The 26,003-nt window shown below is 37.5% G+C and overlaps 1 protein-coding gene across 1 annotated transcript in view; it reads right to left on the reverse strand.

Annotated features, from left to right (window-relative positions):
- Window positions 1–433: 433 nt before the first annotated feature.
- NALF1 (NALCN channel auxiliary factor 1) overlaps window positions 434–26,003 on the reverse strand; it is a 479,833-nt gene continuing 454,263 nt past the window's right edge. Inside the window, exons 2-3 of the mRNA XM_034060066.1 lie at window positions 15,895–16,066; window positions 434–774 (exon numbers count right to left, since the gene is read on the reverse strand). Coding sequence (XP_033915957.1) covers window positions 479–774; window positions 15,895–16,066 — 468 coding nt within the window. The 3' untranslated portion in view covers window positions 434–478. The remainder of the gene's footprint in view (window positions 775–15,894; window positions 16,067–26,003) is intronic.

The following is a 26,003-nucleotide window of genomic DNA, read 5'->3' on the forward strand; positions in this document are numbered from 1 at the left end:
TTAGGTTTTTTTGGTTTTTTTTTTTTTTTTTTTTTTTTTTTTTTGCTATGTCATGGAATCATAGCAGTCATTCCTCTAATAGAAATTGACAGGACATAAAAGACAGAACTATCAGATGAACACACACAATGACTAGAAATATATTGACAGAGAAAAGACTTAATTTAGCTTTGAGAAACCGTCCCAAAAAATAAAATCCTGTATTAACAAGTGCAAAAAACAAACAAAAAAAGAAACTCCAAACATTAAAACACAGTGTATAAAATGGTGTGAGAAATTTAAGTCACCATACAGCCTTTTAGTCAATAAAAAGCTGTGTTCATGTGTCCTTGTTGTTTGGGTAGTGGCCCATTCTTTTCATTTTACCCCAAAGGTCAATAAAGAAGAGATCTGAGGGTAAAGCAGTCAGTCCTTGCTATTTTTGACTGAAGTCATTTGGGCCTGTTGTGTTTCTATCATTTAAGATGAATCCTTTCTTTTATTCCTCATTGGTTGAATTATCTTCCAAAGTTGTTATGACTCCAAAGCCCAGTCCTGTTGAGTTCTGTGCTGCTGAGACTGTAAGTACTGTATGTAAGAGCATTAATACAAGAACACACAGTTTAAGTCTGCTGTTACACAGTCTTGATGCTGATGAAACTGTGAGTGATGTCCTGTGACACATTGTTGAGCCACTTGTTTTTATAGTCCCTTTGGATTGATGATCTGATAATAGTCCCCATCTGACATCACAGCATTCTGGTTCTGCATTGGTTGGATAGTTTTCATAGAGCCCTGCAGGGTGAATACAAGAAAAGCAACCATCAGGCATCAAAAGACTGGCAGAAGCTGGTAGCACAAAGGAACAGTCAATAGATTAGTCTAAGCAAAGAAATAGACATCTTTGAGAGAGCCTGAGGCCCTCAGAGCACCGGCCATTTTGCATAATTAAAGTTGTTGAAGGGATATGCATTGTCTAACAGAAAGCAGCATCAAAAGATCATCTAACAGAAGTATGACATTGAGCATGGTTGTGTAAAGAAACAACGTTAAAAAGTAATTATTGATGTTTGAATTATAAAGATATTTGAATTCTTCCTTTTTGGGAAGTAAAAAGTGATCAAACCAGACATTTCCATAAAACTTGAAAGGATCTTGAAATTATTGCTCAGTCTATGAGCACATACTAGCAATATTACTGCCCACACAAACATAGGCATTAAATAACAGATAATTGATACACCTACAATATTGACAATATTGATTGTCAAACTAATACAGACCAAACAGCTGTACAGGAACAGCTTCAAACAGAACTGTGCAGAGTGTACTTCTTTATCCTACTTCAATGAGGTTCTTCAGCTGAAGTGTTCTTTTCAGCATATCCCAGAGACGAGAACAATCTTTCCCTGCCATGCATCAATCAGATTGCTTGATATGTCTGACTATACATCTAGGCCCTTTCTGCCTTTGGAACTTTACTGAGTTACTCAGACTGATCTGATTATGAATTTTTGAACAATTAGGAATTCTGTCATTTCCAAAAGATGCAACTGTCTTTTTGGAAATTGTCGATGCTGTCTGCATTACTATACAGGACAGTAACATAACCAGAGTATTCCATTTGTTTCTGACATACATTATTTTCTACTATATTACAAGAACTTAATTAGGCTGTTTAATTGATAGTCACATTCAAGAATCATAGAATCATAGAACTGTTAGGGTTGGAAAGGACAAATACCTTTTCTCCATTAATCATAGAATAAATTTTGCAGTAAATAATTACTCTATGGTAGTGCTAGGTTTCACTAGACAAGAGCTCTTTATATACTGAAATATTAGGATGTAGATTTTGAAAGCAGACACATAATTGTATAATTTATAAATAAACTTTACTTCTTGGAACAAGAATTACATTTTATGTAAAGTATCACAACAAAGATATTACTTTCAAAAAGTTATGTCTACAAGTTTAAGCATAGCATTCTTAGGTCCAAGCATCAGACTGCTTGTATTTTGTGAATAACCCATAAAAAAAAAGCAGCACACCTTTAAATAAGACACAATTGAACTCTTTTGTTCCTACTCCTATATTACTGATCTGCAACTAAAAAAAAAAAAGTACATTGGATATGCTGAGCATGTTAAAATGGAAATTAAACCTCAACTGGCACTCTTTTACATAGCTGATATAATGGTCTACTATGTTAAGTGTTACCCAAGTAAAGTTGCATTTACTTTTTGATTCAATCATGTTTTTAAAGATACAGGAATGACAACAGTTTCATTTTATGCAAAGTCAGTGCTTACTTTGTAGGAAGTAAGGCTATTTTTTTGCACCTATGCAGTCAGACACTTAAGGCAGAGCACCAGCAGTTGAAAATTATTTATCCTCTATAAGATCATCACTGAATGCACTTCATGCTTTTTAAGAGATTGTTTTGCATTTTGGAACCTGTGGACAGTTGTTTATTACAAGTATAATAAAGCAGCCTTACTCCTAACATCATATTTTCTGAGACACATCTTTTGGTGTTTGCATGCATAAGTGTGTTTTTAAACATGGTAGCATACAGGAAGTGCCTCCTAAAGCAGGTAATTATATGATCCGTTCTATGACTGCAGTAGCTCAAACTGTTAGTGGTAATTGAAGAGACACAGAGAATGGTTAATGCTTTGATCCCACTGAGGTTTGTTTACTATTCAGACTATATTTCCTGTTTTTCTTGTTATAGGAAAACACAGACTTCCCTTGAAATCAAAGCCTATATATACAAGCTGGCAATCAAAAGGTATTTTAATAGTTCATATACACTTACTGAATTATAAATAAATTGAAGACAACTCCACATTCAAAGCTGCATTGAACTTGTTCCTTGATGCAAAATTACATTTCCTCTTTATTTCAATTCAGCAATTGAATTTAGGTTTTGAAATTGTAGTTACATATTTAATAATCGGTTAACTACAGAACCACTATTCATATGACAGTTGCAGAACATTTATATAAATTCAGTCAGAGCTTTTGCACTGAGATAATAAAACATCATGATTGTGCTTCATCACATAGTTGTTTGAAGCCATAATTATCAGGTTTGGCCCTTTGGATCCAATCAGTCTACTCAGTCAAAGAGTTACAAATCTGTGACTTACCAGAAACCATGGAAAGCTGGCTACATCAGCCTTGGAAAAACAAGGAGAAAAAAACCTAGTTTGTTCTTTTATAAAAAAAAAATATTTTATATGGATACAGAGTTTGGGGTAAGAAATCAAAAGGGTATCATCTTTACCCATCAAACCACCAAGGCTTCTTTCTTCCTCTTCTGTCTTTGTAGTTCAGTTTGTAGACATCAGTACTCTATTACTTGGATGTTCAGAAATTGTATTTTTGAGACTGACTTACCAACTGTTACTGGCTCAAAACCTAATTTGCTTTTCCTTTTCCACTTAAAACTCTCTGCTCTGGATCTCCATTGCTCAACTTTTCTCAGCTCTCACCCATATTGCATCAGAAAAAATCTTGTTCCAGGTGGAGGTTCTTGGATGTTGATCTTTATCAAAGATCTAGAATTTGGCAGGATACTTTTTGGTATCAAACCATTCTCCAGGCAGATATGCTATCATTCATGGAGTTCATGCAAAAGTGATCTCTTTGCTTTTTAGCCAGATAGTTTTTTTCACATGCAGATAACATTTTGATGATCAGCACAGCAGTTATATCTGTAGGGAATATGTGTTACTAATGCTGATGAAAGAATTAGGGCTACTCATTTGACTGAGATTATGTTAATGGAGATTATGTTATGTTAATGACTGTGGATAAATCCCATGTATTCTGCTCAGCTGACTCATACTGGAAGAAAAAGGAGTGACAGCATGAGCATCATGCTCACTTTGTGCGGAAACAGCTTTGGGGGAAAATCAGCAAACTGCAAATAAGCTTTATACAAGAATTAAAACCAAAAAACTATCTATGCATGCATTGTCTGATGATCAGCTATATCACCAGCTAACTCAGGGAATGCTGTGGTTTCTGCCTGAGCACTTTAATGTCGTTTGCACAGGAAGCAGCATGCAAAACAGGTGGTTGCATTTCCACATCTCACCCCAATGTTATCGAGATATGTCATGCTCATAGCTGGATCTGTATCTGTAGCAGTTGGTCTATCTTGGCCTGCTTCTTGATTTCTTTGCTACAGAAAAGAGCTATGGAGCCATAATATTCTGCATCAAAGGAAACTGGTCTGAAAACTGGTCTGGTTGATATATTTGTTGTCATTGGTGGGTAAGTATTTTGGAAAGCCACAGAAATAAAACAGATCTTATAGTATGTTATGGTTCTTCCTCATTTTCTTTCTGTAGAACTCTAAACTGTGGTCCTTTTTAGCATAGATTTCTGATTATTTTGAGAGGCATACCAAGCTTCTTGTGCTTGAAGAAAATATCATGAACTAGAAGAAACCAGATAAGCAGATGTGGTTTACCAGAAGTTTTGAATACTTCATTTTACTGTGAAGGCCAAAGTAAATAATGTCTGCCAAGACTGATCCATCCAGCAGTGACATCATTGTATCAGTGAACACAAATACTCTGCTTGACATTTCTCCTTCTGAGGAATTATTTCAGAGATTTCAATATTAACATTTTCCAAATACAGAAGGCAAAAGAACGCATTAGATACTCTATGGCTAGATTTCACTGCTTGCTTGCATCTGATCTGGAAGCCAGCACTCTTCAGTCTTATCCAGATGGTCCTCTCAACTTCTGAGTGACACATTATGATGCTTCTGTTTAGGCATATATTTTATACCCTTCCTATTATAAAAAGTAATAAAATTAAATATAGAAGAAGGTTTAAAGATAAATAAATTATTCTTTGGTTAAGCAGATTGTCCTTAAACTGGTGAATAAGGCTGTTCAGCTCTTTCGACAAGGCTAATTTACATTTCAGACTCTACTCCAGTTGTTGAAGGAGATCTGGGTTGCTGTAGGTTGGTTGGTTATTTATTTTTTTAACACTGTATGTTGGATATTTTAGACAGTTACCCCTGGAACATTTTCCTGTCTGTATGTGTCCACATTTAAGAAAAATACATTGTGTTTCTTCACCATTAATGGATTTTTTTTCCCCCTGAAATATGTAGAGGACCAAATTCCTCCTGCAGTTGTAAATCAGTATTATCACTATAAAACTGACTGAGCTGCTGTAAGTCAGAAAAATAAATGTGTAGTTGACTCTCAGTGCTATATGATGAACCTTTTTAGATCTGCTGAGATACAGGATAAGGGTGAGATAACTTGATGCTTGCAAGCATTTGCCTTTCTCTACCCACACCCCCTTCCAATTTTGCTTCTATTGTGTACAATTTTTTATCAGAAAGATTTATTACTGTGATATAACTATTCTATTATATTATAGGAGTTGTACACATGTAAGTACTGTGTTATCATAGAAAGTTCAGGGATATCAATAGGTTAATTGTCTGTGTTGTTTTTATAGGAGAAGAACATTTGCAGCTAATAAGCTTACTATGATATAGGACCTTACTCATGGGAAAGCCCCAAAATTCAAGACTAGAAAAGCACTAAACTCAAAAAGATGAGCTACCAGATTGACAAATTCTGTTTGTAAAACCATGTCAAATTTTACTTGTAGGCAGATCCGTAGTAATGATTTAAACCATGCTTGTCAAAGATAAATGGGATTTGCCCTGCTGTCTGTGTTAGCTTAGTATTTTGATATTTTAGGACCTATTAAGAGGTGTAGACAGGAGGCAAATGACACATAAATATGAGTTATTTTTAGAGTAAGAATTTGGATCAAATATATACTTTTTTGTGTGAGTTTGCCAGAACAACATAAAGCGAATAGCATTCCCACATTTTCTCTTCTTGTTCTGTAAATAAAAGATAGATTGCGCAGCATCCCATATATCACATTTTCTTGAGGAAATTGCTTTTCAAATTGCACTAGAATCAGGGCATCTTTTTTGCAAGAGACACTCTATAACTAAACCTGCCAGTGAAACCCAAACACGCATCAGCCTCTTGAGAGGAAGCTGAAGTTTAAAGAATTGTTCCCAGTACCTTTGTTGAGCTTTGTTAAACAACAAACTCCTCCTACAGGTTGTTGAGAATTCTCTGTAATAAGTCTCACTATGTCCTTAGAAACATTACTGTTTGCTAGAAGCATGACTGAAAGTTTTATTTCTGGTGAATATTCTTTACTCTGAAGGAGGAGGAGTTTCTGAGGAAGTGTTACTTTGCATGGATCTCATAAGCATATGTTACTGATATTTGCCAAAAACTGATGCATGGGAGAATATTTACATTATGCATTCCAAGCCATGGAAACATTAATCAGAACACATGAAATTAGGACGCTAAATTAGTATGAACTGAAGGGAAATATGAGTGAGTCAAAGCACCTGAATCACCTGCCTGCGCAGCTCCTCTGTCACTTTGCTTTCTCCTTCCACAAAGAAAAGTATCAGAAGCCTGTTCAGCACAGGAGAGGAGACAAATTTGGTTTTCCTCCTGGTGGCAGAAGACTCATTCTGATGACACTGCTTTTAGGAAGTACCAGAGTGCTGTGCTGGTTTTGGAACAAGCTAATGCAACACATCTTTGCCTTATTGCTGCTCACTGCATTTCCTTCATTTCCTTCAAAGAGGAACTTAGGTGCTCTATTAAATTCCATGACAAAAAGAGTAAAGAGTGTGAGCATGTGGCTGGAATTTCCTGCATGATACTTGCAGCTGGGTGATGGCCCTGCTGTGCCAGAAGGCAGAAGAAGCCATAAATCTTCGTCAGTGCAAAGAAAGACCTTAGCAACACAGCTAGCTCTAATTCAGCTTTCTAAAGTGGTCCAGACTTGGCACATGGACAGCAGTTTTGGGATTGTTCTCACCGTGGCCAGAATAGGCTATGTCTATATTAACAAGTAGTCTGGAGCAAGGGAAGATATGTAGAATGAAACAGCTAGTGCTGAGTATCTTGTGTCAACTCTAAATGCATTTTAAGGGTTTTTAACTCACTCTAGCTCTAGTTTAATTCTGTAGATCAAAATGCGCATTAGCATCTGGAACATGCTAGGTGTGTCCCAGTGGTACATCTACTGGTTTAGTTTAATCCAAAAGAACCCAGTTCAAATCCTCCAAGACCTCTCCCCAGTGAGTATGAACAGGAGATTTGCTTCAAAAGTACACTCCTGAACTAGATCCTGGAAGGGCCATGTGTGGGGAGAGGTCATCTCTTTGGGTGTCTCTGCTGCTCATTTGGTGGAAACTAAGCTCTCATGTTTTTTGGGTTTAGCAAACTGCAGTTCTAAATGGATAGTTTGGTTGTGAAGAGAACATTTATGCCCCCTGTATTCTGTCTCTGTCTCCACTGGGAGATGGCAGTAAGCCAAACAGAAATAGTTCATGGGCTGGACCAGTTGCCAAGCCAGCTGCTGGACCACATTACTTTGGAAGGCAAGAGAAAAGCAGGAGTTGTGAATTATTACCAGTCTCTTTCCAGTGCTTTGTACATAGAGTCATACATCTTTCATCTCTCTTTTCACACTCAATGAAGATGTGTGAAAGAAATCTTCCACTTGTTTCATTCACACTGGAGGAAAAGAGGAAAAGATGACTACATCTATGAAAGAAAACGATCTCTCTGGTATGACACTATTTTCATAGGCATCACAATTAAAAACTTTGACCTAGAACTTTGCATGGGACTCATTCATTGCAATCTGACATGTGTGGGTATGTATGCCTGAATGCTATTATTATCTCCCTTAAATAAGATTCTGTTTTGCATGGGCAACTCTAGACATCTGAGCTGCAAAAAGAAACATTAGATGAAACTTAACTCATATGCATACAAACTCCAGGTCTAAACTGAAAGCAACCATTCAATTTTAACAAATATGAAAAACAGTATGTTCCAGAACACTGTCTGATGGAAAGACCAACATTTTTCTTCTATTCCTAGAAGAAAGGGGGGAGAGTGGAACAGAGATTCTTTCTAGCTAACTGCATGTTTCCGTAATCAGAACCAAACAGTGATTCTAATTGTTTTGATTAATCTCCCAAGTACTTTCTTTTGTGATGCAGTTGACCCACATCCTTACATGCATTTCTACACAAGATAAGTTGTGGTGATCCACAACTAGTGTCCCATTCCCTGTCCTTTTCCCACTATCTACTTTTGTTTCAGGTAATCAAGTAAGACATTCTCAGGCTAGAATATGTCTACTTATAGCAGTCCTCAAAAATTTCCAATAAGTCTTTATTGATCCATAGTATAAACTACTTTTTTAATGTTTTCAAAGAAAACAACTTGTGGAGACAGTGTTCTCACAGGAAAATGAATATTTGGTACATGAGCTCTGAATAACTCCAAAAGATACAGCAAGGCCATGAGAGGCCCGAGGAAGCCTAAGCAAGCAAGATAAGAAGAAGCTGTAATTCACTGAGTTATGAGAACTGTGGACTGTTGGCAAGCGTTTGAGGTCAAGTTCTCACACCTGTGCTTAACCAATTATATGTTAGTCACTAAGGGTCTTCAAGACAAGTATCCAATCATGATTTGCCAAATTGCTGTAGGCGTGTGTAAGCAATAGTATATAAGGAGTTAATGCTTTGCAATAAATGGCTTTTTGTCTGATCATATTGATCTCTGACTGAGTCCGTTCCGCGGCAAATGGCGCCCGAACAGGGACCCTCTATAAGTTCACATTGAAATGGAAGAGGGTGTGAATCGCTGGGCCACGAAGAAATTGGCTGGAATTGATCTGGCTGGACCAAGATCGGGAGGCAGGAGCCTCGGAGGAGAGAATCCTTGGATCGGAGCCTTGTGAGCCCGGAAGACACTGCGCAGTGCAAATAAGTTGAGCAGCCGGACGGTCGGAAGGGAGCTTAAGGATGGGAAAACAGTTAAGTAAAGAAGAAGAAGTAATGCTTAAGCTCTTCCAACATATCCTCTCTGTGAGAGGGACAGACTATGATGAAGCTATGCTAAAAAGATTGTTGCTCTGGAGTAAGGAGTTAATTGTGGGAGTCTGCGAAGCTTTTAATCTCGAGACTTGGGAAAATATTACTAAGGAAGAAGCCTCTGATTTATGGATGTTTTCAGTCCTTCTTAAGGTGAAGGGAGCAACCCTTAAAGAGACCGACTTAAAGTTAATGTTGAAATGGTTGAAGACTCATTACCCAGAGATTGATGAGTCTACCGGATTTGAGATATCCTTGTGGAATGGGGCAGGAGTCAAACTGTGGAATGCAGCCATGAAAGGCAATGATGATGTGAAAAGTTTGTTAGTCATTTGGAGAACTGTTTTAGAGATGTTAAAGTCAAAAAATGAGATCATGGAGATCAGCGTCCGTCCGTCCGCCCCCCCCCCCCCCCCCCCCCCCCGCAAATTTCCGCTGGTCGCCGCTGCGGCAGCGAAGATTGAAGATGGGGATGAAGATGATCCTTTCGACTCAGACTCTATTGACCCTGAGAAGGAGCCTGTGCACATTCATCAGTTTGCTGTTGCTGCTCCTGAGATTCTGATGCCTGATAATGCCAATGCTGACCTGGATGGTGCTTTTGACCTGGAGCCTATTCATCCTGAAAAGAAGCCTGATTTATATCCCCCAGATCCTCCTGATAAATGGGCAGCTGTAAAGGGAGAAGTGAGATGGGTGGGGGATGTGGATGTATTGCAGTTTCCCGTGGTGTGTGTGCTTCCCACCTGAGATGGGAAGGTCTCTTGTATGCTCTTATCAGGGGTATCGGGCAGAATGTGCCAGACCGTGGAGTTGGGACCCCATATACAACTCCTTTGATACAGTCTCTCTGTGATACTCATGTACTAGAAGTTGGTAAATATAAGTATGTTCATGTTTCTATCAACCCTTTGAAACCTTTATAGACATGGCTGGCAACTTCTTCCAACATAGGCTGGCCACCTGTGTCGGAATGAGTGTGCATTTTGGTCAGTATAAAAGCCCACGCCTCATGCGATGTGAGGGAGGCAGAGCCTCTGCAGGGATGCCTGCTAAGTTTGAGCCTGCCACCTCACACTTCAATGATGCTTCTCGGAGCTGATTTCCTGATAGTCTTCACAAGGTCCTTGTGCCACGTTCTGCATGTGGGACTGTGTAGAGGGAGTAATGATTGTCTGGATTTTGTGTTTCAAATACTGTAGTTGTGTGGAGTGTGCCTGTGGGATCCCAAGCATGTGTGTGTGTGTGTGATGAGGGCAGACAGTGTTCTGTATATTTTTTGTTGTCAGGTTCATGTAAAAGTTTTAACAGGTAGCAGTTTAATCTTTCAGGCAAGAAAGGGTTAATGCAAAAGTGTGGCAGGTATTTGTTGCTGCTGCTGAGAAGGCTGCTGCCGATAGGCCGGTGGTTTTAGCTGTGTAAAACAGGGTGAGCGACTTTGAAAAAAAAAAAAAAAAGGTAATGATAACTCACTCTGGCTGTTATTAGTGACTGTAGTTTTGTTGTGTATTGCTTCAAGCTTGTTTTCCAGCCAGTGTACTATCAACAGCATGTAAGGGATTTGGTTCAGCAATGCTGTCAGGGTGGGTTCCTGAATAGGTTAGTCGAATCACCCTCCGATACAGTGGGCTGTCCAGTATGCAGACAGGCTGGTCGAACACAAGGGTCTCGTCCTTCTTGAGACACTGACAGGCTGATCAAATATAAAAGGTTCAAGGAAACCCCCCTTATAATGTTACAATGTGGTCTGAGCCATAGGGGTTAGGAAGTATTGCTTTTGATTCTGCTTGTGTGAAAAAAAAAAAAAAAAAAAGGGGGAGTGTAATGATGGAGCAAACCCCTTTGACTGTTAAAAATGTACAGTCTATTTCTGCAGCTGCTTCACATTCCGTTTGCATCAGAATATTTCTGTCCTCCTACCTACAGGTCCATGGTGGCTACCTGCAAAGTTTGTCAAGCCTTGCCATGAGTGGGACAGATGTATGGAAGAACTCGATGCATCATTTACAGAAGCTGACCGTGAAAACCCCAAGCAGAATGAGATAGAGAGAAATGATTGACTGCAAAACATCGCTTGGAGGCAATTGAAAAGTAACAGCTTGAATATGCGTGCTTGTAAATTATTAGAGGTTGTGATTTTGTGTATAAAACCACCTGTATTTACAAGCCAGTTGCTAATAAGCAACTATACCTTGTATTGTATGGATTTGTCACTTGTAAAAGAGATGTTAAAGAATGCAGATTTGCAGCAGCTGCTAGAAAATGCTAAAGCAAAAGCTGGAAAGATTCTATGATGGTACTGTTATAAAGCAGGTAATGGAACAAATTAAGAGGGCGGTAGAACTCCACTGGTAAGAAGTTTCTTTGGTTAGTCCCTCGCTGCCATTGGCATCTTCAGCATGCTGCTGCACTCTGATAGTTACTCTGTTAATGTAAATCTATGTGTGCTTTGCTGTAGTAGTGATTTGTTACTGGGTGAAGCAGGTGAAACTCTGCATTGACAACAAGGTGCAAGGACTGAGATTGACCAAATGCCTGCTACCACAGTCAAGGGCAAGACTGGGTTGGCCTCTGTGTCTGCCACCAAGAAGAACCTTTAGCTCCACTGCTGGCTGCAACCCAGCAGGCATAGAGCGGTGGAGACACATGCCATGCCAGACCTTGATGTGAGGGATGGCCTCCCTGTTATCAGAGAGCCATCCAGGAGAAAAAGGATAGGCCCAGCTGTGTACAGCTATCAACAGGACCATACTGACTGCCAGAGAAACATACAAAGCCCCAGAACTCAACAACATAAAGAAACAGCAATGACAGAAATCTTTGTAATATCTGTTCTATTATGTGTGACCATGGGTAATGGACAAGTATACTGAGCTCATTTGCTAAATCCCCATTATTCCATCCTGTTACATGGTGTGTAGGATTCACTGGTATGCCACATGTTATAAAGGTTCAAGTGACTTCAAATCAGACTAATCTTACTGAAATAATGCTACCTAGAGTAGTGGGTTGTTATGTTACACAAGTCAAGCAGTGATAGAGCAGACATACCAAATTGTAAAAAACTTTTTGTAAAACTAAAAAGGGGGAGATGTGGAAACAGTGTTCTCACAGGAAAATGAATATTTGGTACATGAGCTCTGAATAACTCCAAAAGATACAGCAAGGCCATGAGAGGCCCGAGGAAGCCTAAGCAAGCAAGATAAGAGGCTGTAATTCACTGAGTTATGAGAACTGTGGACTGTTGGCAAGCGTTCGAGGTCAAGTTCTCACACCTGTGCTTAACCAATTATATGTTAGTCACTAAGGGTCTTCAAGACAAGTATCCAATCATGATATGCCAAATTGCTGTAGGCGTGTGTAAGCAATAGTATATAAGGAGTTAATGCTTTGCAATAAATGGCTTTTTATCTGATCATATTGATCTCTGACTGAGTCCTTTCCGAGGCAACAACTGAAAAATTTCTTCACTAAAATTAGACAGTCCCATGCTGTGTTCTTATCATGTGAGCCTTCTGAGAATGGTCTTTGTTATTATTTCTTTTTGTTCTTATTCCTTTTTACAACCTCCAGTACTTTTTTGTTTTCCTTTTTACAGCATCCAACCTTCAGAAAATTCTGCTCTGAAAGCAAAAAACCCAAGTCTGTGGGTTCTCTGCTCACTGATACCACCATGCGCCTGCCTACTGCTGTGGTGGAAGAGGGCTGGGAAGGGAAGGCAGTGGCTTGGTACTGCTGCAGCAGCTCCTAGTGCCACCAGTGACATGGAGCCACACCAGTTTCTTACTCAGCTGCAACTGAAAAATGACATGTAACGTTCACACATCCTGCATTCTCTGCTGTAGTCAACATCAAATAAACCCAGTAATCACCAGTACCCTTTTTCCTATTACTTGCCTTCCACAGTATATTGAAATGTTTTAAGAAGCCAATCTTCTGTCTTTCCATTAGCCTCAATCTCTACTGGACCTTAGAGGAAATAGTCTGTTACCATAGAAAGGAGGAAGGAAAGCCCTTATTATAAAATTGTTGTTTCTGAAACATTAAAGAAAATCAGAATCCACAAATTCTTGATGTTTCTCAGATAAGTCATCCTGTTTAGGGGGAGTCCTTTATTTTCTCCAGAAACTTTTTTCTAATTAATAGTTTTCATAGTTAGTTAGATAGTCTTTCATTAGTCTCATGGAGGAAAAGAATAGCACACCAACATAACCCAGTTCAGTTCCTGCTGGGTTTCTCTGAAAATGTAAGTGAAAATTTCAAAAAAGGACCTGTAGCTTTTCTCTCAATGGGATACCATCAGAGTCAGGAGCAGCAGGGATATTCAAGAGTAATTTCAATGAGTGACAGGCTGTGGCAAAATGCTGTTCATGAGGAATCCCTGAACATAAAGTTTGCTCCTGCTGTGTCTCCTGTAGCAGAGCTCAATGGTGACCAGCTTCACAGTGAAGTTAGATCAATCAGAGACAGCAGACAACCAGCTTTAAGACTTAAATATCAAATAGATGTATCTTTGATCTGACTCTTCTGGGTTTTGCCAATGAATTTCACAAATGACAGGAAGAGCAGAAATCCCAGAACATGTCTGCCAAACAGGAGCTCACAGAGAGAGCAGCAGAAGAGGTACCTCAAGACAAGGGTGACCTGCTTTCAGTCACTTTTCTGCAAAAGGAATTCAAGTTAACTGTCAAGCCGCAAGCTATGTTGAGGTGGAGTATTTTTTCTGCTGTTGAACTCACTGTACTGTTTTCACTAAGCTGCAGAGAAATTTAATTCTTTAGTCCCACAGCAGCTATTAGTCTAATAGCTTGTTTAGCAGAAGGAAGTCCTCTTATATAGAGCTGCAGAGGTTTACCATGAGCCTGGTTTCTGGACAAAGTTTGAATTGCAGCCTTGTACTTCTCAGCATCAGCTCTTGCTCACAACCTCCTAGTGTCAGCATGCTGACTCTTATGGGTCCGTGAATGCAAGCTCTGCTCTTCTGATGCTGAGGGTCTTGACTTGAGAGGACAAAAGTTCAACCAAATATTAGTGGACTGCTGAGATGAGATGGAGGTTTCCCTGATTTTAAGTGTCTGCAATAAGACTTTGGTGACTAATAGCAGCTACAGCAAACAAGAGAGCAGTCAGCACTGTTAGCAGAGCATAGAGAGCTAGTCAGCTTACCAGGTGCAGATGCCTACTTAGACTGAATTAAATAGCTCTATTGGCTACACCAGATCTTCAGTGGCTCTAGTGAGAACTTAATCACAGAGTTTATGCATGGATACCCATGCTACTAATACCTGCAGTAAAATAAGTTTAATCCTTTGCTAAATCTGCTTTTCATCCCAAACTGAGATATTAACCAAGTAATCTTTGCAAGGTCATGTATTTTGTGTGTCTTAGGAATGAATTTGGACTTGGAGATAAAATAGGAAAAATGAAGATGTGGATATGTATTTCCTAAGACATTTTCTGAAATAATTACAAATATGGTTTTGTTTATTGTTTGTTTATTCTTTGCTATTGTGTATGTGTATGTATACACACACGTATATACATGCACACACACCCATATATATTGCATACATGTTGTAAATAAAAATGTCCTAAGCTTCTCACTTCAGCTTTTATTGTCTTATTTTAAACTGGAAAATATCACTCATTTGCTTAGGGTGTATGCACATTGGAAGGCATATTTATGAAATGCACTGAAGTGCTAGGTACATTATATTATTGATGACTACCAAATTGTAACTCAGGTTACAATTCATTATATTATCTTTTGCATATAGATGAATATTGCTCAATTGTGTGCAATAGACTACCAGAACCTCCCTAAATCCAAACACAGTTATAAGGTAAAGTGAGTTGCCACAAATATTATGCCTGATTCTGAGATGTTATAGAACATTTATGGGGTTTTATATTTTACTCTGCTTTTAAGTAGCTTACTATGGGCAACTGATTTTGTATCAAGGTTTACAGTGCACCCCTAATTTAATGTTGAGAAAGTCTAATTTCAGATATTTGGATCAGCATGTCAAAAGATCTAAGTGTTGAAGTGCCTCTTCACTGATCCAGTGGAATTAAGTTGCCTAAATATCGTCAAGATTCTCAGGTGATACTCTAGACACCGGAAAGCTGCAGATAGCATTGATATAAGCTGAAGTGTTGTGAGGGTGTCTCCCAGCCAATACTGAAAAAAGTGTGTGAGGCATCTGAGATGTACTAAAGCTACTTCTTGCCTACTATGTCCTCCCTGGTTGGATCATTCTAAGATAGTGTCTGAGAAGAATGGAATATAAAATGAACCAAACCATTTTATAAATGTGTAGACCTACATTAGCAGTACCTTTAAAAATTAAAATACTCACAGAATGTAAAAAGACTTGAGAAGAGACCAAAAGATCAGCTCTTTATAGGTGAAGAGCTAATTCTGAAAATTCTTCACTAGTGACAGACCTTTTCCTTAGACATTTACTTTCAAAGAGCTGCACAGTTTTGATTGCTGCACCTCAGAATCTTTATTTAACTTAAGAAAGCAGATGAATAAAGATGAATATACTAAAAACTGAAATTGCCTTTTTCTTTTTTCTGCATATTGCATGAAACAGAGCTGCTTTTCCCTGAGTACTGCATGATACGGAGCAATAAAATTTTTCCGTCAAATTATTAAGCATAAAAATCCCAAACCAGAACCAATTTATTCTAATAATTTTGTTTTGTAAAGTTAATGACTATGGAAAACTGTAGCATAAATATGCATTACTAAATCTGGGCTCAAATCCTAGCACCTCTGATAGGTGAGGTGTGCTCACCTGTATTTGTGATAGAGAATACCTTCAGGTTCTCATAGTTAGTGCTAATGGAAGAAACATTATCCACACTCTCCTATACATACAGACTTATGAAAACAAGGGAAATTAGCTTTTCTATACTATACCTGTACAGATGAAACTTGATAGTCCTCCATAGATGACATCATCATTGTCTGGTAATATAAAGGGACACCTCGTCTGAACCTCCAAACAGTATTGCTTGCAAGGAATTCTGTTGCTGCAGTGAAACTGTGTGACTTCAAAATACTGGGAACAGAGCCAGGCTTTGTAGACAGTCTGGAAAAAGAGAAGAACCAGAGGTATAGATGGATGACAATAGCACTATCATTATTAGAAGAACATATTGTACTGTACACCTACATTAACGCTGCTTCTAAGTAAATTTTGAGAATATCACCTGAGTAAAACATACTCTTAATTTTGACTATCTTCCCACTGCAGAAATTAAAATTTTAGCCAAGTTATTCAAAATAAGTAGTCAAGACTAAGCTTATGCTGTTATTTTATCTTTGTTTGTAAACAAGTATGTCTCTTAGATGCACTTTTTTACTAGACACATGCACACATGCCCCAACCCCCTCTCCTTTTATCATATAAAAGCTGAGATCCTAACCTCATTTGAAGCAGGTCTGAGAAAAAAATCTGAAACTCAAGTAAGAGCTTAAAACTGGGCTCAGGCCAACTCTGCTCTTTATATTATCTAGAGCTAAGCTATCAGGTTGCAATAGATGGTGCTGCTTCCCTTCAAATAAAACCTTATCCAGTCCTCAGCACAAACATGTTTCCTGATCACTGACAGCTGTAGACTAGGGAAAAAAAATGCAACAGTGAGGACCACTGTCTATGTTTGGAAACTAAAAGGTACACATTAAAGATGCTGTCATCTGATGCTGTGTAGCCATGGCTGCAGGATCTGTGATTATAATGATTATCATCATTTAAACAGAAAAGCAAAATAAACATGTAAATTTAAGTTTCTTTTCTTTTTCTTCTGATCAGGGGTCTCTGCTGTAAGGCTTAAACTAGTCTTTCAGACATAGAAAAGTTTCACATGTGATATACAAAAATAGATTTCACACTAGGCTACGAAGGTGATGAAAAATCTTTGAGGCTGACTACAGAGAGAGTTTTGTTTGCTTCCCATTTTTTTCCACTTATCTATTTTGAAGTACATTATTTACAGGCTAGATACTTGCTATCTAGGTTGTTATACAAGAAAAATTTCCTTTTTTATTCATTCAGAATATCCGAAAATCTTAGTATCTACCTTTCCTTTATCACAGGCTGAAAAGCAATACAGTCAACTGATTATTTGCCTTCTTCCTAGACCTGTTTTCAATAAAAAAGGAAACAGATTACATTTTTTTTAAGCACTGAAACTCCAAAACCTGACACCTGAAAAGAGCAATCTAGCTGAGAGTTTGGTTTCATTTCAGCATGTTTCATCTCATCAGTTATAATTTTATTCACGTAAATAGTAGCTTAAATTGTATAATTAATTTAAATATATTAGTCCCAGAATCACAAAACTTTTATCTTCCCTTGTGTGCAATGGTGACAAGTACAGTTAAGGTTGCCAGGTGATGAAAGGAAGCCTTTATCACTAATCTGTTTTGTGAGTATCTCTTTATAATAGCTTTTGCTTACTGCATTCTGTAGAACATGATTTTTTTTATTACAAATTCAATTTTAGTTGCTTACAAAGCTTTCTTATCCACAATAAATGATTAATGAGAAGGAAGACTAGGCAATGTGTGTACTTTTTGCTTTTGAATAAACTTCTAAAGAGCAAGTGGTTTTCCCAGTGTTGAATAGATCTCCCACTACACTTTTAATGCTTCAGCTCCTATATTGACAATTGCAACAATAAAATAAATAAATTGTTTTTCTCTTTTTAGCTAGTGAGCATAGTCTACTGGTCTGCCACAAATGTTGCGCCTGGTAACAGATAAATATTCACAGGTGTTCCTTCCTGATCAGTAGTGCTGTACACCTGTTTAGTATGAACACACCTGCTTAGTATGAACATGTTCTCTTCATAGACTGGATCTAAGAGTAGTAAGGTGGTTTATAAATATATTTGAAAATGTACATCAGTTATAGGAAGTGTATCGAACAGCAACCATGCCTGTAATAAGGAAATGAGCAAACCCATGTATTTACTTAAACAAGACAAAAAATAAATGTTTATTGAAAAGCAGAAGTAAATAATGCAATCATAGGTTTAATTTCAGTATGTTTTCTTCTGTGAACATTATGTATCCAGTCTCAGTTCGTACACATCATCTTCACAAGTTTTCAGCTTTGGCTCAAAACTGCACTTGAACTCATGAGTATACCTGCTCCTGAAATCTGTTTATCAGATTACTGTCTTCCACTCTGTAGATGTGTAGATGTGCTACCCAAGAGGGAGTACAGAAGCATAAGAACTGATCTCATATTTGTGCATACCACTAACTGCTCAGCAGCCTTTCCATGAGACCCATAGCTGACCCAGCTGAGTAAGAAGACTCAGAGCAGAGATTTCAGAGATAGTGAAAGGTGACTTCTTTAGCTTAAATATTAGAAGTCCATGATTTGGGAATGAAATGTATTGAAATTTCTGAGAAAATTTCTTAATAGAAAAGTAGATATTATGGCCTTCTTATACCCCAGAAAATAGAAGGTTTGGTATGGAATTCTTTATCTCCTAGTAAATTCCAAATACTGATTTCCAGAGTCTTAAAACATGCACTGTACAACAAAGACTGAAACTATAAATGAATATATATATGTTTCTTTTTTCAGTACAATTTCTGCTACATATTATGGGCTTTTTATGTGTTCATAGAAACTTAAAATCATAGAATGGTTTGGGTTGGAAGGGACCTTAAAGGTCACCTACTTCCAATTCCCTGATGTGGGTAGGGACACCTTCCAGGTTGGTTAAAACCCCATCCAACCTGGTCTTGAACACTGCCAGGGGTAGGGCATCCACAACTTCTCTGGGCAACCTGTGTCAGTGTCTCACCCTCACAGTAAAGAATTTGTTCCTTATATCTAAACCTACTCTTTCTTAGATTAAAGCCATTACCTTCTCCTTGTTACTACTTGCCCTTATAAAAAGGCCCTTCCCAGTCTTCTTGTAGGTCCCATTTAGATACTGGAAGGCTGCTTTAAGGTTTCCCTGGAACCTTCTCTTCTCCAGGCTGAACAACTCAACTCTCTCAGCTTGTCATCATAGGAGAGGTGTTCCAGCCCCCTGATCATCTTTGTATCTCTTATCTACTGCATGCATACAATGCAGAAAAATAATTAAAATGGTCTTCTGTTTTCAGCTGGTTCAGGAGATGATAAGCCTTTGAAAAATTACAGTTGCTAATAGAATTCTGACAGGCTGATCTCAAAGAATGTAAAAATACACATTTTCCCATTGGTTTGGTTTTACACTTTTTTGGCAATGGAAAAAACCCAGATAAATTGTATTATTGATGAATTATGGCAACCCCATACAGTAAATAACTACATATATATCTAAATGTCTCATCTTTTTATCATCAACAGAACTTTAGGCATTTTATATTTGAAAGAGATATGGTCCTGGTTATTAGATAAGACACTATGTTGGAAAGATACTATTATATAAGAATAAGCACATCTTTCATGTACAGAGGCATATCTACAAAGTCTCAGCAGGGTTTAGCGGCAATTTTGCTCACCTAAATAAATTAAAAGTACACTACCTTGTTTCTGTAGGGAAATGAAAAAACCCTAAAACAAACCATTGTTGAAAACATGCACCGACAAATGCTGGTGTCATATACCTGTGTTCACATGCATGAGTGCCTTCCAGAATGATCATGTTAAAAATATTCTTGGTATTTGTAAATTTTTAATAATATCATGACAAAATATATTATTAATTCGAGAGATGAATTCATTATTTGGCATTAGTTTTATTTCTACAAGTTTCAAGTCAATGTCTGGAAGCAGAAAAAATATTTTATGACTTCAGTAGCTAAGCATCCAACACAAATCACCAGCTTCAGCAGTTTAAGGACTCTGAATTAATGCTTCATAAACAAACCATACACTAAACTGCATTTGCCTGTCAAATCCTACAGATAATAATGGTTCAGAGTTAAAGGGAAGAAAGCAAGGCTGTGTATGAAGAATTTTGAGAAAATAAAAGAGCACAGTATGTTCTTTTTCTCTCAGGACATTAGGAAGAACACCTATTTTTGTCTCTTTGTGGGGAATAGCAGTTCAGATATTGCAGCTTTTTAGGGTACTCTGTGTCTCATATCACACATGAGGTTAAACAGTGTCTCAGAGTTGTTCTTTCTGATCTTGAAAGGCAATCAGACAGAAGTGTTAGGCAATGTGCTTACATTATTTTCCTACATAGGGGCCAGTGGCTGCTACCAGCAATGTGTACAGTATCACCAGGTAGAATAGGATGCGATCACAGCTCTGGTCATTACCCTGGATGACTTGCTGTGCAAGTGAATAATTTTAAATGTATGACCAGAATTTACTAAGGCGGCAAAAATGATGGGAAGACAAAGTTGTATTTACTATGCATATACGCCCACAGTCTTTCTCCCTCCCCCTCTTATTCTCACTCACTCATACAAGCACAATATATGATTCTAAATAACTTGATTTCTGTCAAGACAGATCGAGTATGTAGCCTGAATCACATGAGTCACACTGCATGAGATGTATCAGCAGAGCAGAATGGAAAAGCTCAACCAGTTTCATTCTTTACAGCTGTCAATTCTTCACAGTTTTCAAGGAATAAATTCATCTCTCTTCTGCCCCTTTCCCTGTTGTTTCAGGCTGCTATTGCCATCACAATTCTTGATGAACAGTGAAATTCCAGTAAGTACAGTGAAATTCCCTGGAAGTACTTATATTAATTATTCTACCTGAAAATTACTTCCCCCCCCCAACCAAAAAATTGATGTTACCGGCTGGATTGTCAAAATAATAACACAAAAGGAAACCTAGAAATCATCAAATACTGTGTAGATGTGGAGGATGGTGGGAAGGAAAGAAAGTAGGAAGAAAGAAGTCACAACAGAAGCTCTCTCTTCCAAAATGGTAAATCTTCTGAAACAAAAGAAATTTTAACTCTGCACAGATGCTTTAAAACCATATGCATTACTCGGCATGAAAAGGAAGTTTTCAAACAGAGAACTTCATAATTCAACCTACCAGTTGAAACAGCAGAGGACCCTCGTGAGCTTCAGAGGCATTCTTTCATTGACATTTTCAGTCATCCAGGAAATTGTAACTTATTGGGATAAAGGAATTAACAATATTGCCTTGACAGTCTGATATGATTCCAACTCAACTTCTCCTAAAGCTTGTATCTTAAGCTAAATTTTGCAGTCTTTATGTATACTGAGGAATACTTAAGGCTGTGACTGATTAATCAATTGATTCTCCAAGAATATTCATGGAATAACTTATTATATAAGCTGAGCTTTTTCAGCAGAACTGAAAGCAGAAATGTTCATTAAAAAGCATTCATTAAAAAAAAAACCCAAACATCTGGGTTGCAGAATAGTGTTGTGGTCTTCAAATTTTTCTCTGTTCTAAACTAGTGGTTCCCAGCCCATGCTATTTTTTTGACAACAGTGAATAAGCTGTGTATGGAGAGCAAAATCTCCTGTCAGCCTGTTTAACATGTAATTTTCTGTAAGCAAAAGTAACCTTAGAGATTCTAGTGTGCAGCACACTGTCTATATGCAGCAAGTGATGTCTAATCTCTGCCTGATTCATAGAGTTGGAATGTATGAACTATTAAAGGCATTGCATGCGCATTTAAAGTTAGAGCATATGTTTAAATCCCATGGTTTTGGCTTTTTTTTTTTGAGTTTGGGTGAATTGTTGTCTCTGGTATTCTATGACATTATCACAATCATTTCCTTCACATTTTTAAAGTACCTACTTCAGTAAACTTCTTTTACTTCATTTTAGCTCATTTTAGTGTTCCATAACCTTAAAGGGCAGGGTCACCAGGAGTAAGGGAGTTTAAAATAGTATTAGTTCTTTTCATGAGCTGAGATACTGTCAATAATAGAGTTGGAGAAAAGCTACTGGCAAAGCCTGGAAAACCTTCTCAGCCTTCATTTAACCAAATAAAGATATCCACTTATTCATTCAAAACCGTGCTTGAACGTTGCCTGAATATATCAGACAATATAGATGGAAAATAAGGGGACAAGATCTTGCAATTATGAGTTTCATGCCAGCAATGAGGGACCTCAGAAGAGCATGACTATTTCTTCCCTTGATAAAGCTTTTGCTGTAAAATACACTCTAAATCTTATGCATACTGTACAGCAGAGAAGTAATAGCTACTGTCTGTGCAGTGCAACCTCTAAAAGGCTTTTTATATTTGGTTCACCAGGGTATTATGAGTTGGTTTGAGTGACAGTGTGTCTTCTTTAGGAAACACTTGGGTCAATCTCAATGTATATCAGGACCTGCAATATCATGCTGTACAAGCAAAGATGTCTTTTAGATAGCTTACAAGTGTATTTTGTATAGACTACAGAACCAAAATATAGATGGCTAACTGGTACAAGATCTGATTAAATCTGACAAGGGTAGTGTTACAAATGTGAACTCCCCCAGGAACTTTGTCAGTTTTGAGCAGTAAAGGCTGTCTGACTTGAGGAAAACTGCCTTTTGCATGTGTACTAACAGAATAAAAGTCAGTTCATACAGGAAGCCTTCTGCTCATAAGAGCTGTGGGACTTCTGGTGGCATTTTTGTTCTACTGGCCTTCATTACCAGTCTCATTCGGAGACTGTGAACAGCTTCGGGATAGGGCTGATTAAGCATATAAATAGCAACTGGATAGGAGGGATCAATCTTCCATAAGGTGTCTTTGCCAGTGAGAGTCAGCGGCACAATCAAGTGATAAAATTCTTCATTACATGCAGTAGAAAACATGTAATAAATAGCTCTGAAGTATGTGGGTTGCTGAAAATAAGATATTTCAGAGGAACAGGTTTTCAATAAACAGATGTTTGGTTTTTCTTAAAGTTATGAATTTTATTTCAACACTATCAAAATAAAATAATTTTGACTGAGGGAATATTTCTCAATAAGGTTTAAACACTTCTTTCCAAATAAAGTACTTTCATTTTATTTATACAGGCAAACACTTCTCAAACTATTCACTTAAATACACATCACACTTTTGTATTTTATTACATTAATATTGACTCAAAGCTGTTCTTCATTTTAGAAAAGCTGCTTTGTACATGCACAGATGCCCACACTCATCCCTGCCACTATTTTTTGTCTGGGGAATTCTAATTTTGGTTTTGAGTTATTCTTTTTCATTTGATCCCAAATGAACACAGATTAGCAATTTCAGCTTTCTGTAGAACAGATATTATATTTTCCAGTTATTCCATTCTCTGTGCAATTTTTAAATTCTCTGTGTTAAAAGACTGCATTAGGAAATGAGAATGTCTGTTTCACATTATGGAAACTTATGCCTGAAATTTACAGTAATTTGGGAAGAAACACATCTGTCTGATGGTTATTGCAACCTTTGATTTTATTTATATTTTATTGTAATTAATATTTTCTGTATTGCATGTTTCTGCATGGATGGAATATCATACAATAAATATTTTAATATTTATCCAGAAGATGTGGATGCCAGTGAATGTAAAATATTGTATTAAGACAAAAAAACTTTAGTGTTTCCTAAATGATGGTAAATTAAATTGATAAACCTGTTTCTTTCCTGATTTTACTCATTAAATAAATAATTCCGTTTGAAAGACACATATGCTATATTATTTGAAGATGGATAAAAGGTATACGAAGTTTGAAATTATTTGCCAGAACACTGTTGATTTTAGCTTCAGTTAATATACTACATAACGAGATTTCTTTTAACCAAATACAAATGAGAGCAATGACAAGCTGCTCTGCTCACATCTTTGCTTATATTGGAAACGACAACCAGAAAGATGCAAATAAGCCAGCTCCTAATACAAATATGTTTCTTTGATTATGGAGAAATTACTGCAGAGGAGATTGCATCAATGTCTCACTGTCACTTTGGTAATCTCACAGAGATCAGATATAGAAAAGATCTATAATATTCCTATCTGCCAAAATAAATTACGCTTCTGCAAGAATAGATGTAAAAAAAAAACCCAGATCCACCAGTCTTCTCTTTCTGGTGATTAGCCATCCAATCAACTGGGGTCATCATAATGATTAACTTCCCTGTTGTTTTATAATACCCTAAAACCTGAACTCATCATCTGTATCAGAATTCAGTCTTAGCTCTTAATATTGCAAAGAAACTTCTAAAGAACATAAACATCCCTTTGGGTGAGCTTAAAGGAAACTGAAGATTAAATAACTCATTATACAAAGTAGCCTGGTAAAAAGTAAAAAGGGGGCATTGACTAGCCTTTGATTTTGTGAGCTTAATAGTACTCCATCTAATCAGATACCATATTAAAATGTTCAAATTATTAAAATAAAACAAATTAATAATCTTTAAAATGTCTGATGACTTTCCCTGGAACATCTTAGGACAACTGACTTCAAGTCACTTTGCAAAGAGCAGGGGCCTGTTTTAAACTTTTACAGTCTGTTCTAAAAATACATCCGAATTCATGAACCAAATGACCTGTCAAGGCTGGAAAGTCTGTGTTCAACTGCACTTTCAATCAATTTTAAAGTGATGGTAGTCTATATAAATGAGCTCAACATGACATTATTCAGAAGATTGATACTGCTGGCTATGAGTAAATGCAGCAGACCAGGGCACTCTCTTTATATCCTCTGCTTCCTCAAATTAAGGACCTGATATTTTCCTGCCTACAAAGCTCCAGTCTTGTTCAGAAGAGACAATCCCTTATGGGCCCAAAGGCCCAATCAACTTGCAACAGCTGCTGAAGATTCCTGGCAGCTGAGGAGACTTGTCACAGGCTTATATAAACATACACCAAAAAAAAGTTTTCTGTGCCTTGAAATTCTCTTTGCATTTGCAATTACAACTTCTCTAAGCATAAGATTTATTCAGCTTCAATGTTGAATTTTCATCTTGATCATGCAGGCTGAAAAATTCTCTGTCTTAATCAAAACAAGCATCTGAAAATTCTATAAATAAGATGACCAAATAGCCAATGAATCCATGAGAAATAAGAAAATGGAGGCACCAGAGATAAATGCTTTAGAACCTGAAATCTATGCAAAAAGCAACCCCCCCCGAACTTCAAATAATGGAAGGAGCCTATCATAGTGTAGACTCTATTAATGATATAATCTGTATCACTGACACAAATTTATTTTGATTGTGGTCATTTGAAATTGATTAGAGCTTTATTGTGTTGCAAACTATCTAAAGACAAAGCAGATTGGCTTTTCTTTTTCTCTAGACATTTTTTAATGCACAAAAGGGCTGGAAATACCACTGCACTATTCTACATTGCTATACTCAATGTCCTCAAGTTGTTCTACCTCTTGCCCTTATATTTAATGTATAGGCTGACTTACAGACCTTAGAGTTCTGTGCTGTTGTTATGACATTGAAGTAAGACATCCAGACATGCAAAGAGGTTGAGTATCTGAGCTTAAAAGCAACTTGCAAGGAAGAGACAAGTCCCCCTTTCTCTAAGTTACTGTTGCGCACAACTCTGGTTTGAGGACACATATCTGCACCAAAAGCTGGCTTGAGTCCACGTAGCCAAACCTGGCCTTAATGGGAATATAATGGCATATATGACATTGCAGTCAAAGCCATGACAGCTTGTAATCATCCATTTGATAAATCCTATTTTCTGGGAAAGCAAAATAAGCTTTTCAAATTGTTCAACAATAAGATCAACAATAAGCTCACCCAAGAGCAGGTATCCCAAGTGATGAATTTCCCCAGTCTGACAAGGAACTAGACATTTTCCACAACAGAATTAAGCTTGTTATTACAAGAGATTAAATAGCAACAGAACAGCCTACACGTAACTTTTGCCATTTCACAAGCTGAACTGGTGATCACCAGTATAGGGATTGTAACACAGTCTTCTCAACTCTGATTTCCAGAGGGACCTTGACATTCTTGAGAGATAGGCTAATGCAAACCTCATGAAGTTCAACCAAGCTAAATAAAGGGTCCTATACCTGGCTTGGGGCAATCCCAGGCACAGGTACAGGCTGCACGGAGAAGAGGTCCAGAGCAGCCCTG

This window comes from Melopsittacus undulatus, chromosome 2 (assembly GCF_012275295.1).
Source record: "Melopsittacus undulatus isolate bMelUnd1 chromosome 2, bMelUnd1.mat.Z, whole genome shotgun sequence".
NCBI lineage: Eukaryota > Metazoa > Chordata > Aves > Psittaciformes > Psittaculidae > Melopsittacus > Melopsittacus undulatus.